Below are 20,446 nucleotides of genomic sequence, written 5' to 3' on the forward strand. Positions count from 1 at the left end.
ATGTATCAAAGACCCTCGATATTCTGACATCTCTGGGATGGGTGCCGAATGTAGAGAAATCTCACCTACGACCCTCCAAATGCAGAAAATTCCTGGGAGTTCTTCTGGACTCTGCAAGACAAATGTCCTTCCTCCCTTTGGAACATCGTCTAACTCTACTATCAAAAGTCAAGATGTTCAGAGACACCAGATCTCCTACAATCAGAGAATGCATGTCTCTACTAGGATCGATGACCGCTTGCATCCAATCGGTACCCTGGGCCCAAGCCCATTCCAGGATTCTTCAGGCACATATCCTACAGAATTGGAATGGTCAGCCCAGTTCTTTGAACAGGAGACTATACACACCGGGCTGTGTCAAGGCCTCTCTGGCATGGTGGATGACTCCGAAAAATTTACAAAAAGGAGTCAGTTGGTCTCAGATTCCTCTGACTACGGTCACAACAGATGCCAGCAAAAGAGGCTGGGGGGCCATGATAAATCACACACCTCTCCAAGGGCTCTGGGATCAATCGACGAGCAGAAAATCATCCAACTACAGAGAGCTAAAAGCTGTAGAGGAAGCCCTCCTGATGGGGGGTCATCTTATCAAGGGACATCATGTCCGAATATATTCAGACAATGTGACCACGGTGGCTCACATCAGACATCAGGGCAGTTCAAAAAACAACAACCTGAAGAAACTATCTGCCAGAATATGTTCCTGGGCAGAAAGACATCTGTTATCCCTGACAGCAGTTCACCTGAAAGGGTCATCCAACACTCAGGCGGATTATGTAAGCCGTCAGGACATTCACCCTGGGGAATGGGGTTTGAGCAACCAAAGTTTCGAAATGCTGGTGGACAAATGGGGTCTTCCAGAAATCGACCTTTTTGCATCTCGGCAAAATGCGAAAGTCGAAGCATTCTTCTCCCTAAACCCCAGAGACGGCTCCAGAGGAGTGGATGCATTGGCCCAGGAATGGAATTTTCGACTGGCATATGCGTTTCCACCAATTCCGTTATTGGCAAAGGTCTTGCAGAAGATTCGGGAAGAACGTACACCAACTATATTGGTAGCTCCTTTGTGGCCAAAGAGGAGTTGGTACAACCTGATTGTGGAATTACAAGTGGATGGGCCATTCCAGTTTCCGATGGAAGAAAATCTTCTCTCTCAAGGACCAATACATCTCCTAGACGTCCACAAATGGAATCTGGCGGCATGGCTACTGAAGCCCAGGTGTTGAGAGCCAAAGGACTATCAGAAGCAGTGGTTTCCACACTTCAAAAATCAAGGAAACCGGTGACCATTGCTATATATAATAAAATCTGGAAGAAATTCTCATCCTTTTGTCTTCCCGAAGTACCAGATCCTCTTAATCCAAATCTGTCGCAAATTCTAGATTTTTTACAAAAAGGCCTAGAAATAGGCCTCAGGCCGAGTACCCTAAAAGTACAAGTTTCCGCACTCAGTTCAATATTTGACCAGGATCTGGCAAATCATCGCTGGATTAAGAGGTTCATGACATCAGCCTCTAGGATGAATCCTAAAAAACAAATAACAGTACCTTTATGGGACCTGAACCTGGTATTACAAGGACTTACAGGTGCACCCTTTGAACCATTATCCTCCTGCTCGCAGAAAAATCTGATTTATAAAACAATTTTTCTAGTGGCCATTACCTCAGCAAGGAGGGTAGGAGAATTACAGGCTCTCTCAATGAGAGAACCATACTTGTCTATCCGTGATGACTCTATAATACTGCGCCTTGACCCCTACTTTCTTCCAAAGGTCGTATCAGATTTCCACCGCTCTCAGGAAATCATTTTACCTTCTTTTTGCCAGAATCCAACAAATCCAAAAGAAGAGAAATTTCATACTCTGGATGTCAGACGCATTGTATTATTTTACCTAGAGCAGACCAGCTCGTACAGAATTGATCAGAATCTGTTTGTCCATCCATCAGGACAAAATAAAGGAAAGAAAGTAGCAAAAAGCACTATTGCCAACTGGATAAAGAAAGCAATAGCAGAAGCATATCTCGCTCAAGATAAAACTCCTCCAGTAGGAATCAAGGCTCATTCGACTAGATCAACCTCAGTCTCTTGGGCAGAAAGAGCAGGTGCATCAACAGAGCAAATCTGCAGGGCAGCCACGTGGTCTTCGTTGTATACTTTCGCCAGACATTACAGACTAGACGTAATGTCCAACAAGGATTTAGTCTTCGGCCGGAAAGTTCTCCAGGCTGTTGTCCCTCCCTAGCGCCAATATTAGTTGGTATTCCTCCGTATGCCGTCGTGGAAGGTTACTAGAGAAAATAGAATTATTCTTACCGTTAATTCGGTTTCTAGGAACCTTCCACGACGGCGCTAGTTCCCTCCCTATATACTCCTGGATTAAAATCTGGGATTTAAGGTAAACCGGTGCTATGGTTTTCAGTTATAAGTCACTGGTGAGAGGGAGGTGGGAGGGCCTTTTAACCTCTCCATTTCCTGTTCCCCATTAGGGCAAAGAGGCAACCTCCGTATGCCGTCGTGGAAGGTTCCTAGAAACCGAATTAACGGTAAGAATAATTCTATTTTTTCCCACAAAAATTATGTTTTAGCCCCCAGTTTTGTATTTTTCCAAGGGTAACAGGAGACATTGGACCCTAAATATTGTTGTCCAATTTGTCCTGAGTACGCTGATACCCGATATCTGGGGGGGAACCACCGTTTGAGCTCATCGCAGAGCTCGGAAGGGAAGGAGCATCATTTGGAATGCAGACTTAGATGGATTGGTCTGCAGGCGTCACATTGTGTTTGCAGAGCCCCTAATGTACCTAAACAGTAGAAACCCCTCACAAGTGACCCCATATTGGAAACTAGACCCCCCAAGGAACTTATCTAGATGTGTCGTGAGAACTTTGAGCCCCCAAGTGTTTCACTAAGTTTATAACGCAGAGCCGTGAAAATAAAAAAAAAAAACTTTCCCCCCAAAATTATTTTTTAGCCCCCAGTTTTGTATTTTCCCAAGGGTAACAGGAGAAATTGGACCCCAAAGGTTGTTGTCCTATTTGTCCTGAGTACGCTGATACCCCATATGTTGGGGTAAACCCCTGTTTGGGCACACGGGAGAGCTCAGAAGGGAAGGAGCACTGTATTACTTTTTCAACGCAGAATTAGCTGGAATTGAGATCGGACGCCATGTCGCGTTTGGAGAGCCCCTGATATGCCTAAACAGTGGAAACCCCCCAATTATAACTGAAACCCTAATCCAAACACACCCCCATCCCTAATCTCAACGGTAACCCTAAACACACCCCTAACCCTAATCCGAACCCTATTCCCAACCGTAAATGTAATCCAAACCCTAACTTTAGCCCCAACCCTAACCCTAGCCCTAACCCTAGCGGGAAAATGGAAATAAATACATTTTGTTTAAATTTTTCCCTAACTAAGAGAGGGGTTAAAGGGGGGTTTGATTTACTTTTATAGCGGGTTTTTTAACAGATGTTTATGATTAGCAGCCGTCACACACTGACAGACGCTTTTTATTGCAAAAAATATTTTTTGCGTTACCACATTTTGAGAGCTATAATTTTTCCATATTTTGGTCCACAGAGTCATGTGAGGTCTTGGTTTTTGCGGGACGAGTTGACGTTTTTATTGGTAACATTTTCGGGCATGTGACAATTTTTGATCGCTTTTTACTCAGATTTTTGTGAGGCAGAATGACCAAAAACCAGCTATTCATGAATTTCTTTTGGGGGAGGCGTTTATACCGTTCCGCGTTTGGTAAAATGGATAAAGCAGTTTTATTCTTCGGGTCAGTACGATTACAGCGACACCTCATTTATATCATTTTTTTTAATGTTTTGGCGCTTTTATACGATAAAAACTATTGTATAGAAAAAACAATTATTTTTGCATCGCGTTATTCTGAGGACTATAACTTTTATATTTTCGCTGATGATGCTGTATGGCGGCTCGTTTTTTGCGGGACAAGATGACGTTTTCAGCGGTACCATGGTTATTTATATCCGTCTTTTTGATCGCGTGTTATTCCACTTTTTGTTTGGCGGTATGATAATAAAGCGTTGTTTTTTTGCCTCTTTTTTTTTTTTTTTTTACCGCGTTCACTGAAGGGGTTAACTAGCGGGACAGTTTTATAGGTGGGGTCGTTACGGATGTGGCGATACTAAATATGTGTACTTTTATTGTTTTTTTTTTTTTTAATTTAGATAAAGAAATGTATTTATAGGAACAATATTTTTTTGGGGGGGAATTTTTTAAACAATTTTTTACACATGTGAATTTTTTTTTTTTTTACACTATAACATTGCCCCGGGGGGGGCATCATGTTAGTGTAAGATCGCTGATCTGACACTTTGCTTTGCACTGTGTCAGATCAGCGATCTGACATGCACAGCTCCAGGCTTCACAGTGCCTGCTCTGAGCAGGCGCTGTGAAGCCACCTCCCTCCCTGCAGGACTCGGATGCCGCGGCCATTTTGGATCCGGGGGCCTGCAGCGAGGAAGGAGGTAAGAGACCTTCGGGGGGCTCAGGGAAGCACGCAGGGAGCCCCCTCCCTGCGCGATGCTTCTCTGTACCGCTGGCACACCGTGATCATATTTGATCGCGGTTTGCCGGGGGTTAATGTGCCGGGAGCGGTCCGTGACCGCTCCTGGCACATTATGCCGGATGTCAGCTGCGATCATACATAAAAGAATGAAAAAGCAAGCAAAACATTGGGCAGACGTATGAATCAGGTCCAACAAAAATAGTACGTGTATAAATAACACCAATAATATCACACCATAGATAAATCAATAAAAAGCACAATGCTTAAAGTGAGTCAAGTGCAAACACGTGCATATACATATGGACCAAAAACATCCTGCAGGACTGGGTGCAATTAATTCAATAATATGATGCAGTATATAATGAGCATAGTTGCTAGAAAGCTTTATAAAAGAGAAGTATTTCTCTGCACATCATAGCCACACATAAAGATAAAATAAAAGAGAGTTCACAGTAAATATTGGCTAACAAGTACACATAATTACCCAAAGTCTAGGCTGCCACAACATACCCCATGAGCAACTATGCTCATTATATACTGCATCATATTATTCAATTAATGGCACCCAGTCCTGCAGGATGTTTTTGGTCCATATGTATATGCACGTTTTTGCACTTCACTTACTTTAACCCCTTCGTGCGGCAACTGCAATTGTGTCAGCCGCAGTACTAGTACAGAGCACCGTTCACCGCGGTCTCGCACTGCGCCACGGTGATCGGGTGCGGGTATCAGCTGTATGTGACAGGTGACACCCCGCTGCAATGCCTGCGATTGGTGCTAGCACCGATCGCGGGCATTTAACCCCTCTGATGCCGCTGTCAGTAGTGACAGCGGCATAGAGGGGGATCGCGCAGGGACGGGGGCTCCCTGTACGCTCCCATGAGAATAACGCGATATGATCGTATTATTCTCATGGTCTCCATAGAGACCCCGGGATCCAAAATGGCCGCAGGGGTCCTTCAGTGAGGTGGCTTGCGAGCACCTGCATAGAGCAGGCGTCGGCAAGCTTCCTGCACTGTCAGATCGCTGATCTGACACAGTGCTATGCAAAGTGTCAGATCTGCGATCTGATATGATACAGTGATGTCCCACCCTGGGACAATATTCTAAAGTAAAAAAAAATAAAATGTGTAAAAATATATTTTTTTTAAAAATCCCCAAATAATAAAAAATATATATATTTCCAATAAATCCATTTATTTATGTAAATAAAAAAACAATAAAAGTACACATATTTGGTATCGCCGCGTCCGTAACGACTCGCTCTATAAAACTGTCCCACTAGTTAACCCCTTCAGTGAACACCGTAAAAAAAAAAGAGGCAAAAAAACCATGCTTTATCATCATACCGCCGAACAAAAAGTGCAATAAAACGCGATAAAAAACACGGATGTAAATAAAAATGGAACCGCTGAAAACATCATCTTATCCCGCAAAAAACAAGCCACTATACAGCTCCATCAGCAGAAAAATAAAAAAGTTATAGCTCTCAGAATAAAGCGATGCAAAAATAATAATTTTTTCTATAAAATAGTTTTTATTGTGTAAAAGCGCCAAAACACGGAAAAAATGATAAGTGAGGTATCGCTGTAATCGTACTGACCCGAAGAATAAACGTGCCTTATCAATTTTACCACACGCGGAACTGTATTAAAAAAAAAAAAAAAAAAAACATTCCTGAATTGATGGTTTTTGTTCATTCTGCCTCCCAAAAATCGGAATAAAAAGCGATCAAAAAGTGTCATGTACCCGAAAATGGTGCCAATAAAAACATCAATTCGTCCCGCAAAAAATAAGACCTCACATAAATCTGTGGGTCAAAATCTGGAAAAATTATAGCTCTAAAAATGTGGTGATGCAAAAACTATTTTTTTTGCAATAAAAAGCGTTTTTTAGGCTAGTTTCACATTTGCGTCTGTGCGCAGCGTATCATTCGCAAACGCATGCTAATGCAGCGTTTTTTATCCGCGCATGACGGCAAAAAAGCAGCGTTTGCATGCATTTTTTCATGCGTTTGCGCTTTTTATGCGCATGCATTCGATATTTCCAGCTGGGCGTGTCTCAATGGGCGTGTCTCAAAACAGTTCCTAGATATGCGCAGTCTGAAGTATGCAAGCGCATCAAACGCATGCGTACGCAAGCGTTCCCATAGACAGTAATGCAGTTTTTTGAAGCAATCATCCTCATGCTCATGTCTGCGTATATTTGACAGATTTTTGACGCCTCCAAAAATGCAACATGGTGCGTTTGCCACGCCCAGCTGCACACCGTGAAAAAACGCATGCGTACGCAAAAGCATGCAAATGCATATCCATGCGTACACCATGTTAAAGATAGGTACGCATGACGCATGCGGATCGTACGCTGCGCACACAGACGCAAATGTGACACCAGCCTTAGTGTGTGACAGCAGCCAAACATAAAAACCCGCTATAAATAGTAAATCAAACCCCCCTTTATCACCCTCTTAGTTAGGGGAAAATAATAAAATTAAAAAAAATGCATTTATTTCCATTTTCCCATTAGGGTTAGGGCTAAAGTTAGGGTTAGGGTTGGGGATAGGGTTTGGATTACGTTTACGGTTGGGATTAGGGTTAGGGGTGCGTTAGGGTTGGGGTTGGGTTTAAGGTTAGGGGCATGTTCGGGGTGTGGTTAGGGATGGGTTTAGGGGTGTGCTGGGGTTAGGGTTGGAGTTAGAATAGGGAGGTTTCCACTGTTTGGGCACATCAGGGGCTCTACAAAAGCGACATGGCGTCCGATCTCAATTCCAGCCAATTCTGCGTTGAAAAAGTAAAACGGTGCTCCTTCCCTTCCGAGCCATGCCATGCACCCAAACAGTGGTTTACCCCCAAATATGGGGTATCAGAGCACTCAGGACAAATTGCACAACAACTTTTTGGGCCCAATTTCTCCTGTTACCCTTGTGAAAATAAAAATTGGGGGGCTAAAAAATCATTTTTGTGGAAAAAAAAAAGATTTTTTATTTTCATGGCTCTGCATTATAAACTTTAGTGAAACACTTGGGGGTTCTAACTTCTCACAACACATCTAGATAAGCTCCTTGGGGGGTCTAATTTCCAATATGGGGTCACTTGTGGAGGGTTTCTACTGTTTAGGTACATCATGGTCTCTGCCAACGCAATGTGACGCTCTCAGACCATTCCATCATAGTCTGCATTCCAAAACGGCGCTCCTTCCCTTCTGAGCTCTGCCATGTGCCCAAACGGTGGTTGCCCCCCACATATGTGCTATCAGCATACTCAGGACAAATTGCAAAACAACTTTTGGGGTCCGATTTCTCCTGCTACCCTTGGGAAAATAAAAAATTTGGGGCAAAAACATAATTTTTGTGAAAATATGATTTTTTACTTTTACAGCTCTACATTATAAACTTCTGTGAAGCACTTGGCAGTTCAAAGTGCTCACCACACATCTAGATAAGTTCCTTAGGGGGGTCTACTTTCCAAAATGGTGTCACTTGTTGAGGGGGGGTTTTCATTGTTTAGGCACATCAGCGGCTCTCCAAACGCGACATGGTTTCCAATCTCAATTCCAGCCAATTTTGCATTGAAAAGTCAAACAGCGCTCCTTCCCTTCCGAGCTCCGCCATGCACCCAAACAGGGGTTTACCCCCACATATGGGGTATCAGCGTATTCAGGACACATTGCACAACAATTTTTTGGGTCCAATTTCATCTGATACCTTTGGTAAAATAAAACAAATTAGATCTGAAGTACATTTTTTGTGAAAAAAAGTTAAAGGGCCGCTGTCACAGCCGTTATAAACTGAAAGAGCCACCTTGTGCAGCAGTAATGCTGCATTCTAACAAGGTGGCTCTTTTAGTTTTTGGTGCATGTATTCCCAAAATAGTGTTTTATTACTTCTCCAAAATACCTGTCTTTATCCAGGGAGGCTGGTCTTCACCCCCCTGCTTGAAACGCCACACTGCCGTCACTCAAATATTCAGGGGCTCCGGGTGCTGCCCCCTCCGCGCTGTTTTTGCTTGAAATCCGGCGCCTGCACTGTGTACTACTGTGTGGGGCAGGCGCAGTGAGCTCTGGCCGTCTGATGTCACAGCCAGGCTTGCAGACTGCACCTGTGCGGCCGCCCTGGAATCCCAGCCCTGCACTGTGCGTAATGCATAACACACTGCGGGGCTGGGATTCCCAAGGTGGGTGGCCGCACTGTCCGCACACGCGCAGTCTGCAAAACTGGCTGTGATGTCAGACGGCCAGATCTCACTGCGCCTTCCCCACACAGTAGTACACAGCGCAGGCGCCGGATTTCGAGCGAAAACAGCGTGGAGGGGGCGGCACCCGGAGCCCCTGAATATTTGAGTGACGGCAGTGTGGCGTTTCAAGCAGGGGGGTGAGGACCTGCCTCCCTGGATAAAGACAGGTATTTTGGAGAAGTAAGAAAACGTATTTTGGGAATACATGCACCAAAAACTAAAAGAGCCACCTTGTTAGATTGCAGCATTACTGCTGCACAAGGTGGCTCTTCTAGTTTATAACGGCTGGAGGGGATGACAGTGGCCCTTTAAATGTTCATTTTTTTTTTTAACATTCCAAAAATTCCTGTGAAGCACCTGAAGGGTTAATAATCTTCTTGAATGTGGTTTTGAGCACCTTGAGGGGTGCAGTTTTTTTAGAATGGTGTCACTTTTGGGCATTTTCTGTCATATAGGCCTCTCAAATTCACTTCAAATGTGAGGCCCTAAAAAAAATGGTTTTGCAAATTTTGTTGTAAAAATGAGAAATCGCTGGTCAACTTTTAACCCTTATAACTCCCTAACAAAAAAAAATTGTTTCCAAAATTGTGCTTATGTAAAGCAGACATTCTAATTTAAGGGCATAAAAACTAAAAGTTTTTTTCACAAATAAATGCAAGTCGGTTCCCTGAAAAATGCCCACATGGAAAATTGCCCACATGAAAAATTGCCAATTGCAGCATCACAAAGTTTCAGATCTATGATATTTGAGGTGAAAGGTGAGGATGTGCACATGATGTGTGATCAACTTGTGATTTACAGCTGACCTAGTGCAAAGCTGCAAACATGCTGAAGATCTGTGGTTTGTAGCAGTCTGTCATTATCAGCAATAGATAGATATAGTCTGCTCTCATCTCTCACTGACTCTGCCTTACTCCTCCCACCAGCCCAGAACAGCAGCACATGCAGAAACAGCAGCAGTATGATCCAGAGGAGTCATCACTGCTATCAGTACCCACAAAAGAATCACTGTATTATCTGTGGAGTTACATGGGACTGCAGGTCAGATCTAATACATTATCATCTCTGTGAGAGCCCACCAAAAGCAGGATGCTGCTGGCTGAGATAGATGGTCCTGGAAGCCCAGAAGGCACCGCAGCAAGGTGAGATTCTATCAGAATCTGTCAGAGGAGCGGAAGTGCCATAGCAGCTCCGCTCTCCCATTGACTTCAGTGGCAGTGAATCTGGCACCTGCACTTCCTTCCCTGTCCACTTATGGCTACCAAGAGTAAGAGTGGACAGACCCTACCTAGTTATGTATCATAAGGTACCGTCACATTAAGCGACGCTGCAGCGATATAGACAACGATGCCGATCGCTGCAGCGTCGCTGTTTAGTCGTTGTGTGGTCGCTGGAGAGCTGTCACACATACAGCTCTCCAGCGACCAACGATGCCGAAGTCCCTGGGTAACCAGGGTAAACATCGGGTTACTAAGCACAGGGCCGCGCTTAGTAACCCGATGTTTACCCTGGTTACCATTGTAAATGTAAAAAAAAAACAAAAAAACACTACATACTTACATTCCGGTGTCTGTCGCGTCCCCTGGCGTCAGCTTCCCTGCACTGTGTAAGCGCCGGCCGTAAAGCAGAGTGGTGACGTCACCGCTGTGCTTTACGGCCGGCGCTGACACAGTGCAGGGAAGCTGACGCCGGGGGACGCGACAGACACCGGAATGTAAGTATGTAGTGTTTTTTTTTTTTTTACATTTACAATGGTAACCAGGGTAAATATCGGGTTACTAAGCGCGGCCCTGCGCTTAGTAACCCGATGTTTACCCTGGTTACCCGGGGACTTCGGCATCGTTGGTCGCTGGAGAGCTGTCTGTGTGACAGCTTTCCAGCGACCACACAACGACTAAATTCCGCAGCATGTCACTACTTTCTGCGGATTCCACAGTGGTTTTAGAACTGCTCCAATAGAAATCCGCAGTTGAAAAACCACGGTAAATCCGCAGCGGTTTTCCACTGCGGATTTATGAAATCTGCTGCGGAAAAATCCGCAGTAGACCAGAATACGTGTACACATAGCCTTATTCTATACTATTCTCTGTTCTGCAGAGCATCTCACTTATACCTGCATTATATCCCCCTGTCCTGCAGAGCATTTAACCTATAGATCTTTTGCTATTCTCTGTCCTGCAGAGCAGCTCACCTATAATTCTATATTCTTCTGCCCTGCAGAGCATGTCACGTATACCTGCATACTATTCCCCTGTCCTGCAGAGCATTTAACCTATATCTCTTTGCTATTCTTTGTCCTGCAGAGCATCTCACCTATAATTCTATATTATTCTTCTGCCCTGCAGAGCATCTTACGTATACCTGCATACTATCTCCCTGTCCTGCAGAGCATTTAATCTATAGGTCTTTGCTATTCTCTGTCCTGCAGAGCATCTCACCTATAATTTTATATTCTTCTGCCCTGCAGAGCATCTCATGTATACATGCATATACTATCCCCCTGTCCTACAAAACATTTAACCTATAATTCAGCCTGTGGGTAATTTTCTGTGGGCATTCTTCACCTTGCACCTCAAATATCATGGATCTGAAACTTTGTGATGCTGCAATTGGCAATTTTCCGTGTGGCCATTTTCCCTGTGGGATTTTTTCTGGTCACTGTTTTAAACATGGCTTAATAAAAATTACATTTTTTATATGATATTCTTTTGAGGACTTTTGTAGGTTTTCCAGATTTTCACAGTCCTCCGTGTTTATGGTGTGGGGCATTTTTTGGTCTACTGCTCCCATCAGCCTATGCCTCATGCTGCTAATAACAGCAAGAGAAAAAATAAACGAAGAACTATTCCCATACAAAACAAATAGACAAAATAGATCTTTATTTCAACAAAAATTTCTAAGAACAAAATTATGAAGGGGAGATACACTGCAGAATGAAGAAGCTAATCACTAAATGTGCGTTAGATGGGCCCAGGCTGGTAACGAACTCTTATTCCATTTGTTTTGTAAAATGCTTGTGAAGTACTTGTGTGCTCCTTATATAGGGGGAAGGTGTCGTTATTGGAGATGTATTGTGAGTCCACTTACAAGTAGTTGCATCCTTTTGTGTATATATATATATATATACGGTATATATATATATATATATATATATATATATATATATATATATATATATATATATATATATATATATATATATATATATATATAGGCTCTTGCATTAGCACATTTTATGGGAGAACTGCACTTTCACAAACATGGACCGAACTACAAGAAGGTTCCTCTAATATTCAGATTGAACCACATAAACATTTTTTTTTATATAATTGAAAAAAATATTATGCATGCACTTGCACTTTACATATAACGTTTCTGAACCTTTTTGCACTTGCAATACAGTCTTATTTGAGCCTTATATCTTCACCTAAATAGAACTGTTTTTTTAAAAAAAAGATTTTCTTTGTGCTAATTCTTTTGCACATGCATGTATTTTCAGTGATGCATATACCTCCGATAACCACTAGGTGGTAGTATTATTCTACGTACTGATATTATACTACTAGATGGTGGCCCGATTCTAACGCATTGGGTATTCTGGAATATGTATGTAGTTTATTTATGAAGATTTCAGAATAATGCAATAAATACACAGGATTCGTCCGGCCGGGCCCGACCAATCAGCGAAGCGTGGTTCAAATCTCGCTCCAATTCGCAGCTGGACTGCGTCTGTCGCTGATTGTTCATGGCCGGCCGTAGTATATAGCACAGCCTCATAGTATATAGCACAGACGTAGTATATAGCACAGCGATGTAGTATATAACAGCCCACGTAGTATATAGCACAGCCCACGTAGTATATAACACAGCCCATGTAGTATATAGCACAGTGACGTAGTATATAACAGCTCACGTAGCATATAGCACAGCGACATAGTATATAGCACAGCCTACGTAGTATATAATACAGCCCACTTAGTATATAGCATAGCCACGCAGTATATAACACAGCCCACATAGTATATTGCACAGCGACGTATATAGCACAGCCCACGCAGTATATAGCACAGCCCACGCAGTATATAGCACAGCCCACGCAGTATATAGCACAGCCCACGCAGTATATAGCACAACCCACGCAGTATATAGGGCACAGCGACGTAGTATATAACACTGCCCACATAGTATATAACAGCCCACGTAGTACATAGCAGTGTGGGCACCATATCCCTGTTAAAAAAAAAAAACTATTAAAATAAAATAGTTATATACTCACCTTCCGGTGGCCCCCGGATCGAGCCCAGGCCTTTAGTGATGCTCCTCGTGACGCTCAGTTCCCAGTAATGCCTTGCGGCAATAACATAGGCAGCATCATAGGCAGCATCAATAGCATAGGCAGCATCAATAGTAAAAAGTGAAGCAGTGTTTAACCCCTTTACCCCCAAGGGTGGTTTGCACGTTATGGACCGGGCCAATTTTTACAATTCTGACCACTGTCCCTTTATGAGGTTATAATTCTGGAACGCTTCAACGGATCCCGGTGATTCTGACATTGTTTTCTCGTGACATATTGTACTTCATGATAGTGGTAAAATTTCTTTGATATTACTTGCGATTATTTGTGAAAAAAACGGAAATATGGCAAAAATTTTGAAAATTTTGCAATTTTCCAACTTTGAATTTTTATGCAATTAAATCACAGAGATATGTCACACAAAATACTTAATAAGTAACATTTCCCACATGTCTACTTTACATCAGCACAATTTTGGAACCAAAATTTTTTTTTGTTAGGGAGTTATAAGGGTTAAAAGTTGACCAGCAATTTCTCATTTTTACAACACCATTTTATTTTAGGGGCCACATCTCATTTGAAGTCATTTTGAGGGGTCTATATGATAGAAAATACCCAAGTGTGACACCATTCTAAAAACTGCACCCCTCAAGGTTCTCAAAACCACATTCAAGAAGTTTATTAACCCTTCAGGTGTTTCACAGGAATTTTTGGAATGTTTAAATAAAAATTAACATTTTACTTTTTTTCACAAAAAATTTACTTCAGCTCCAATTTGTTTTATTTTGCCAAGAGTTACAGGAGAAAATGGACCCCAAACCTTGTTGTACAATTTGTCCTGAGTACGCTGATACCACATAAGTGGAGGTAAACCACTGTTTGGGCGCATGACAGAGCTTGGAAGCGAAGGAGCGCCATTTGACTTTTTAATGCAAAATTGACTGGAATTGAGATGGGACGCCATGTTGCGTTTGGAGAGCCACTGATGTGCCTAAACATTGAAACCCCCCACAAGTGACACCATTTTGGAAAGTAGACCCCCTAAGGAACTTATCTAGAGGTGTGGTGAGCACTTTGACCCACCAAGTGCTTCACAGAAGTTTATAATGCAGAACCGTAAAAATAAAAAATATTTTTTGTAAAAAAAATGATCTTTTCGCCCCCAATTTTTTATTTTCCCAATGGTAAGAGAAGAAATTGGAACCAAAAAGTTGTTGTACAATTTGTCCTCAGTACGCTGATACCCCATATGTGGGGGTAAACCACTGTTTGGGCGCATGGGAGAGCTCGGAAGGGAAGGAGCGCCGTTTGACTTTTCAATGCAAAATTCACAGGAATTGAGATGAGACGCCATGTTGCGTTTGGAGAGCCACTGATGTGCCTAAACATTGAAACCCCCCACAAGTGACACCATTTTGGAAAGTAGACCCCCTAAGGAACTTATCTAGATGTGTTGTGAGCACTTTGACCCACCAAGAGCTTCACAGAAGTTTATAATGCAGAGCCGTAAAAATAAAACAAATTTTTTTTCCCCACAAATATTATTTTTTAGCCCCCAGTTTTGTATTTTCCCGAGGGGAACAGGAGAAATTCGACCCCAAAATTTGTTGTGCAATTTGTCCTGAGTGCGCTGATACCCCATATGTGGGGGGGAACCACCGTTTGGGCGCATGGGAAGGCTCGGAAGGGAAGGAGCGCCATTTGAAATACAGATACAGACTTAGATGGAATGGTCTGCAGGCGTCACATTGCGTTTGCAGAGCCCCTAATGTACCTAAACAATAGAAACCCCCCACAAGTGACCCCATATTGGAAACTAGACCCCCCAAGGAACTTATCTAGATGTGTTGTGAGAACTTTTAGCCCCCAAGTGTTTCACTACAGTTTCTAACGCAGAGCCGTGAAAATAAAAAGAAAAATTCCCCCCAAAATTATTTTTTAGCCCCCAGTTTTGTATTTTCTCGAGGGTAACAGGAGAAATTGGACCCCAAAATTTGTTGTCCAATTTGTCCTGAGTGCGCTGATGCCCCATATGTGGAGGGGAACCACCGTTTGGGCGCATGGGAGGGCTCGGAAGGGAAGGAGCGCCATTTGGAATGCAGACTTAGATGGAATGGTCTGCAGGCGTTACATTGCGTTTGCAGAGCCCCTGATGTACCTAAACAGTAGAAACCCCCAACAAGTGACCCCATATTGGAAACTAGACCCCCCCATGAACTTATCTAGATGTGTTGTGAGAACTTTGAGCCCACACGTATTTCACTATAGTTTATAACGCAGAGCCGTGAATATTAAAAAAAATTTTTTTTCCCACAAAACTTATCTTTTAGCCCCCAGTTTTGTATTTTCCCAAGGGTAACAGGAGAACTTGGACCCTAAAAGTTGTTGTCCTATTTGTCCTGAGTACGCTGATACCCAATATATTGGGGTAAACTCCTGTTTGGGCACACGGGAGAGCTCGGAAGGGAAGGAGCACTGTTTTACTTTTTCAACGCAGAATTGGCTGGAATTGAGATCGGACGCCATGTTGCGTTTGGAGAGCCCCTGATGTGTCTAAACAGTGGAAACCCCCCAATTATAACTGAAACCCTAATCCAAACACACCCCTAACTCTAATTCCAACGGTAACCCTAACCACACCTCTAACCCTGACACACCCCTAACCCTAATCCCAACCCTATTCCCAACCGCAAATGTAATCCAAACCCTAACCCTAACTTTAGCCCCAACCCTAACTGTAGCCTTAACCCTAACTGTAGCCTTAACCCTAGCCCTAACCATAACCCTAGCCCTAACCCTAGCCCTAGCCCTAACCCTAGCCCTAACCCTAGCCCTAACCCTAGCCCTAGCCCTAGCCCTAGCCCTAACCCTAGCCCAAGCCCTAACCCTAATGGGAAAATGGAAATAAATACATTTTTTAAATTTTTTTTACTTTTCCCTAACTAAGGGGGTGATGAAGAGGGGTTTGATTTACTTTTATAGCGGGTTTTTTAGCGGATTTTTATGATTGGCAGCCGTCACACACTGAAAGACGCTTTCTATTGCAAAAAATATTTTTTGCGTTACCACATTTTGAGAGCTATAATTTTTCCATATTTGAGTCCACAGAGTCATGTGAGGTCTTGTTTTTTGCGGGACGAGTTGACGTTTTTATTGCTAACACTTTCGGGCACGTGACATTTTTTGATCGCCTTTTATTCCGATTTTTGTGAGGCAGAATTACCAAAAACCAGCTATTCATGAATTTCTTTTGGGGGAGGCGTTTATACCGTTCAGCGTTTGGTAAAATTGATAAAGCCGTTTTATTCTTCGGGTCAGTACGATTACAGCGACACCTCATTTATATCATTTTTTTATGTTTTGGCGCTTTTATACGATAAAAACTATTTTATAGAAAAAATAATTATTTTTGCATCGCTTTATTCTGAGGACTATAACTTTTTTATTTTTTTGCTGATGTTGCTGTATGGCGGCTCATTTTTTGCGGGACAAGATGACGCTTTCAGCGGTACCCTGGTTATTTATATCTGTCTTTTTGATCGCGTGTTATTCCACTTTTTGTTCGGCGGTATGATAATAAAGCGTTGTTTTTTGCCTCGTTTTTTTTTTTTTTTTTCTTACGGTGTTTACTGAAGGGGTTAACTAGTGGGCCAGTTTTATAGGTCGGGTCGTTACGGACGCGGCGATACTAAATATGTGTACTTTTATTGTTTTTTTTTTTTTTTATTTAGATAAAGAAATGTATTTATGGGAATAATATATATATATTTTTTTTCATTATTTAGGATTTTTTTTTTTTTTTACACACTTGTAAAAATTTTTTTTTTAACTTTGTCCCAGGGGGGGGGGGGACAATACAGATCGGTGATCTGCCAGTTTGCACACCACTCTGACAGATCACCGATCTGTCTCAGAGCGCTGCAGCGTTACCAAGTGCCTGCTCTGAGCAGGCACTTGGTAAGCCACCTCCCTCCCTGCAGGACCCGGATCCGCGGCCATATTGGATCCGGGACTTGATGCAGGGAGGGAGGTAGGAGACCCCCGGAGCAACGCGAGCACATCGCGTTGCTGCGGGGGTCTCAGGGAAGCCCGCAGGGAGCCCCCTCCCTGCGCGATGCTTCCCTGCACCGCCGGCACATCGCGATCATGTTTGATCGCGGTGTGCCGGGGGTTAATGTGTCGGGGGCGGTCCGTGACCACTCCTGGCACATAGTGCCGGATGTCAGCTGCGATAAGCAGCTGACACCCGGCCGCGATCGGCCGCGCTCCCCCCGTGAGTGCGGCCGATCGGCTATGACGTACTATTCCGTCCTTGGGAAGTAAAGCCCACCCCACATGGACGGAATAGTACGTCTAATGGCAGAAAGGGGTTAAATCCCGCTCCAATATCGCTAATTGGTCGCGGCCAGCCGCGACCAATCAGCGACCCGGGATTTCCGCGACAGACAGACGGAAGTTACAGACAAATAGACGGAAGTACCCCGTAGACCATCTACTATATAAAGCTGAATGTGTGTGTGTGTGTGTGTATGTGTGTATGTCCGGGATTGGCATCTGCACCGTCGCAGCTACAGCCACAAAATATTGCACAGTCACACGTCTGGACCCCGAGAGCGTCATAGGCTATATTGTGAGGCGAAATTTTAACCCCGCGCGTTCCAATTCACCAAACAATTTTGCCCCTATCTACATAATGGGGAAAAAAGTGAAAGGAAAAGTGTTGGAGGCGTCGCATCTACAGCAACAAAATTTTGCACAGTCACACGTCTGGACCCTGAGAGCGTCATAGGCTATGTTGTGAGGTGAAATTTTAACCCCCGCGCTTTCCAATTCACCAAACAATTTTGCCCCTATCTACATAATGGGGGAAAAAAATGAAAGGAAAAGTGTTGGAGGCAAATTGACAGCTGCCAGATGTGAACAAGGGGGACTTAAAGATTGAGAGCGACGGAGCCAAAGAGTATATACCGATCAGTTGCTAAGGTGGGGCCCCGACATGAGATACTCACCACACATGGGGATATGAACACACACACAAAATGCGCCACACACTACCACATGCTTGAACACATATACCACCCTCAGCACACATTTAACCACACATACACCAACCTCGCCACATAAAAGTCAAAACACAAAAGTCGCCGCTCAAAACTCGCCACGCGCAAAACTCGCCACATGCAAAAACTACGCTCACGCAAAACTCACCACAAGTGCAAAACTCACCTCATGGAAAACTCGCCACACGCAAAACTTGCACACGCGGAAAAATTGCCACATGCACAAAATTTGCAACACATGCAAAAGTTGCCTCACACAAAACTTTCACATACTCAAAAGGCACCAGACATAAAACTCACCACGCGCAAAACTTGCCATGCGCAAAACTTGCTGCACACAACTTGCTACACTAACCTGTCACATGCAACCACAAAAAGTTGCTACACACATGTTGCCACACAAAACTCATCTCACAAAAGTTGCTACATGCATGTCGCCACACACAACTCAACACACACAACTTGAAAAACGAAACTCGCCCTAAAACACACACAAGTCTGGTATTATCCTTCAAAAATAAAAATCTGATTAATAAGCAGACAAACTACAAGAGCAACAAATGTACCATATAGGAAATATAGCAGCTGTCAGTCACATGACCTGTCTATTATGTGTATGTGTGAGCTAATATATACTGCCAGGGGGAGGGCTTCCTGTTGGCTGGGGATTTATCAGGCTGCCAATTTATCTTACAAATACTGAGGTAAAAATACTGAGCAAATAACGTGTTAACGAGGTCTAATACAGGAGATCTGTTGTGAATTCTGTGGCCAAGCTCCCTCCTGTGGTCGAGAGTGGTACTTCGGCTGGTTCTGTCTATGAGCTTCCTTTGGTGGATGAGTGGTACTACGGCTTCTGAGTTTCCTTCCTCAGGTGATGAAGTTAAGTCGTTAGGTGCTGCTCTATTTAACTCCACCTGGTGCTTTGATCCTGGCCTCCAGTGAATGTTCTAGTATTGGTCTTGCTTCCTCCTGGATCGTTCCTGTGGCCTGTCTATCCTGCATAAGCTAAGTTTTGCTTGTGTTATTTTTTGCTTGCTATTTTTTCTGTCCAGCTTGCTTTATTGGTTTTTCTTGCTTGCTGGAAGCTCTGAGACGCAGAGGGAGCACCTCCGTACCGTTAGTCGGTGCAGAGGGTCTTTTTGCCCCTCTGCGTGGTTGTAGGTTTTTGTGTTGACCGCAAAGCTATCTTTCCTATCCTCAGTCTATTCAGTAAGTCGGGCCTCACTTTGCTAAATCTATTTCATCTGTGTTTGTATTTTCATCTTACTCACAGTCATTATATGTGGGGGCTGCCTTTTCCTTTGGGGAATTTCTCTGAGGCAAGGTAGGCTTATTTTTCTATCTTCAGGGCTAGTTAGTTTCTCAGGCTGTGCCGAGTTGCATAGGGAGCGTTAGGCGCAATCCACGGCTACCTCTAGTGTGGTGTGTTAGGATTAGGGATTGCGGTCAGCAGAGTTTCCACGTCTCCGAGCTCGTCCTTTGTTTTTGGTAATTGTCAGGTCACTTTGTGTGCTCTGAACTTCAATGTCCATTGTGGTTCTGAATTACCTGTTCATAACAGTACTGGAGGCCCAAAGTACTAATGCTTCTCAATAGAGGGAAAAGAGAAGTTCTGAGACCATTTTTTTTTTCTTTGCACTGTGTTCTGTCTTTCTTTTCCCCTTTACATCAGGGTGATTCAGAACACAGGTGTGGACATGGACATTCAAGGTCTGTTCTCTTTGATGGATAATCTCGCTATAAATGTACAGAATATTCAAGATTTAGTGGTTCAGAATCCTATGTTAGAACCTAAGATTCCTATTCCTGAGTTATTTTCTGGAGATAGAGCAAAGTTTTTGAATTTTAAAAATAATTGTAAACTATTTCTGGCTTTGAAACCCCGCTCCTCTGGTGACCCAGTTCAACAAGTTAAGATCATTATTTCTTTATTACGTGGCGACCCTCAAGACTGGGCATTTTCCCTTGCGCCAGGAGATCCTGCATTATGTAATATTGATGGGTTTTTTCTGGCGCTCGGATTGCTGTTCGACGAACCTAATTCAGTGGATCAGGCAGAGAAAAATTTGCTGGCTCTGTGTCAGGGTCAGGATGAGATAGAGATTTATTGTCAGAAGTTTAGAAAGTGGTCCGTGCTCACTCAATGGAATGAATGTGCGCTGGCAGCTATTTTCAGAAAGGGTCTCTCTGAAGCCCTTAAGGATGTCATGGTGGGATTTCCTATGCCTGCTGGTCTGAATGAGTCTATGTCTTTGGCCATTCAGATCGGTCGACGCTTGCGTGAGCGTAAATCTGTGCACCATTTGGCGGTATT

The 20,446-nt window shown here is 43.4% G+C and overlaps 1 protein-coding gene across 1 annotated transcript in view; it reads left to right on the forward strand.

Annotated features, from left to right (window-relative positions):
- Positions 1-9,716: 9,716 nt before the first annotated feature.
- ANKRD31 (ankyrin repeat domain 31) overlaps positions 9,717-20,446 on the forward strand; it is a 297,365-nt gene continuing 286,635 nt past the window's right edge. The window contains exon 1 of the mRNA XM_069750287.1: positions 9,717-9,917. Coding sequence (XP_069606388.1) covers positions 9,884-9,917 — 34 coding nt within the window. The 5' untranslated portion in view covers positions 9,717-9,883. The remainder of the gene's footprint in view (positions 9,918-20,446) is intronic.

The sequence above is a fragment of the Ranitomeya imitator genome, chromosome 1, assembly GCF_032444005.1.
Source record: "Ranitomeya imitator isolate aRanImi1 chromosome 1, aRanImi1.pri, whole genome shotgun sequence".
In the NCBI taxonomy this organism is placed as follows: domain Eukaryota; kingdom Metazoa; phylum Chordata; class Amphibia; order Anura; family Dendrobatidae; genus Ranitomeya; species Ranitomeya imitator.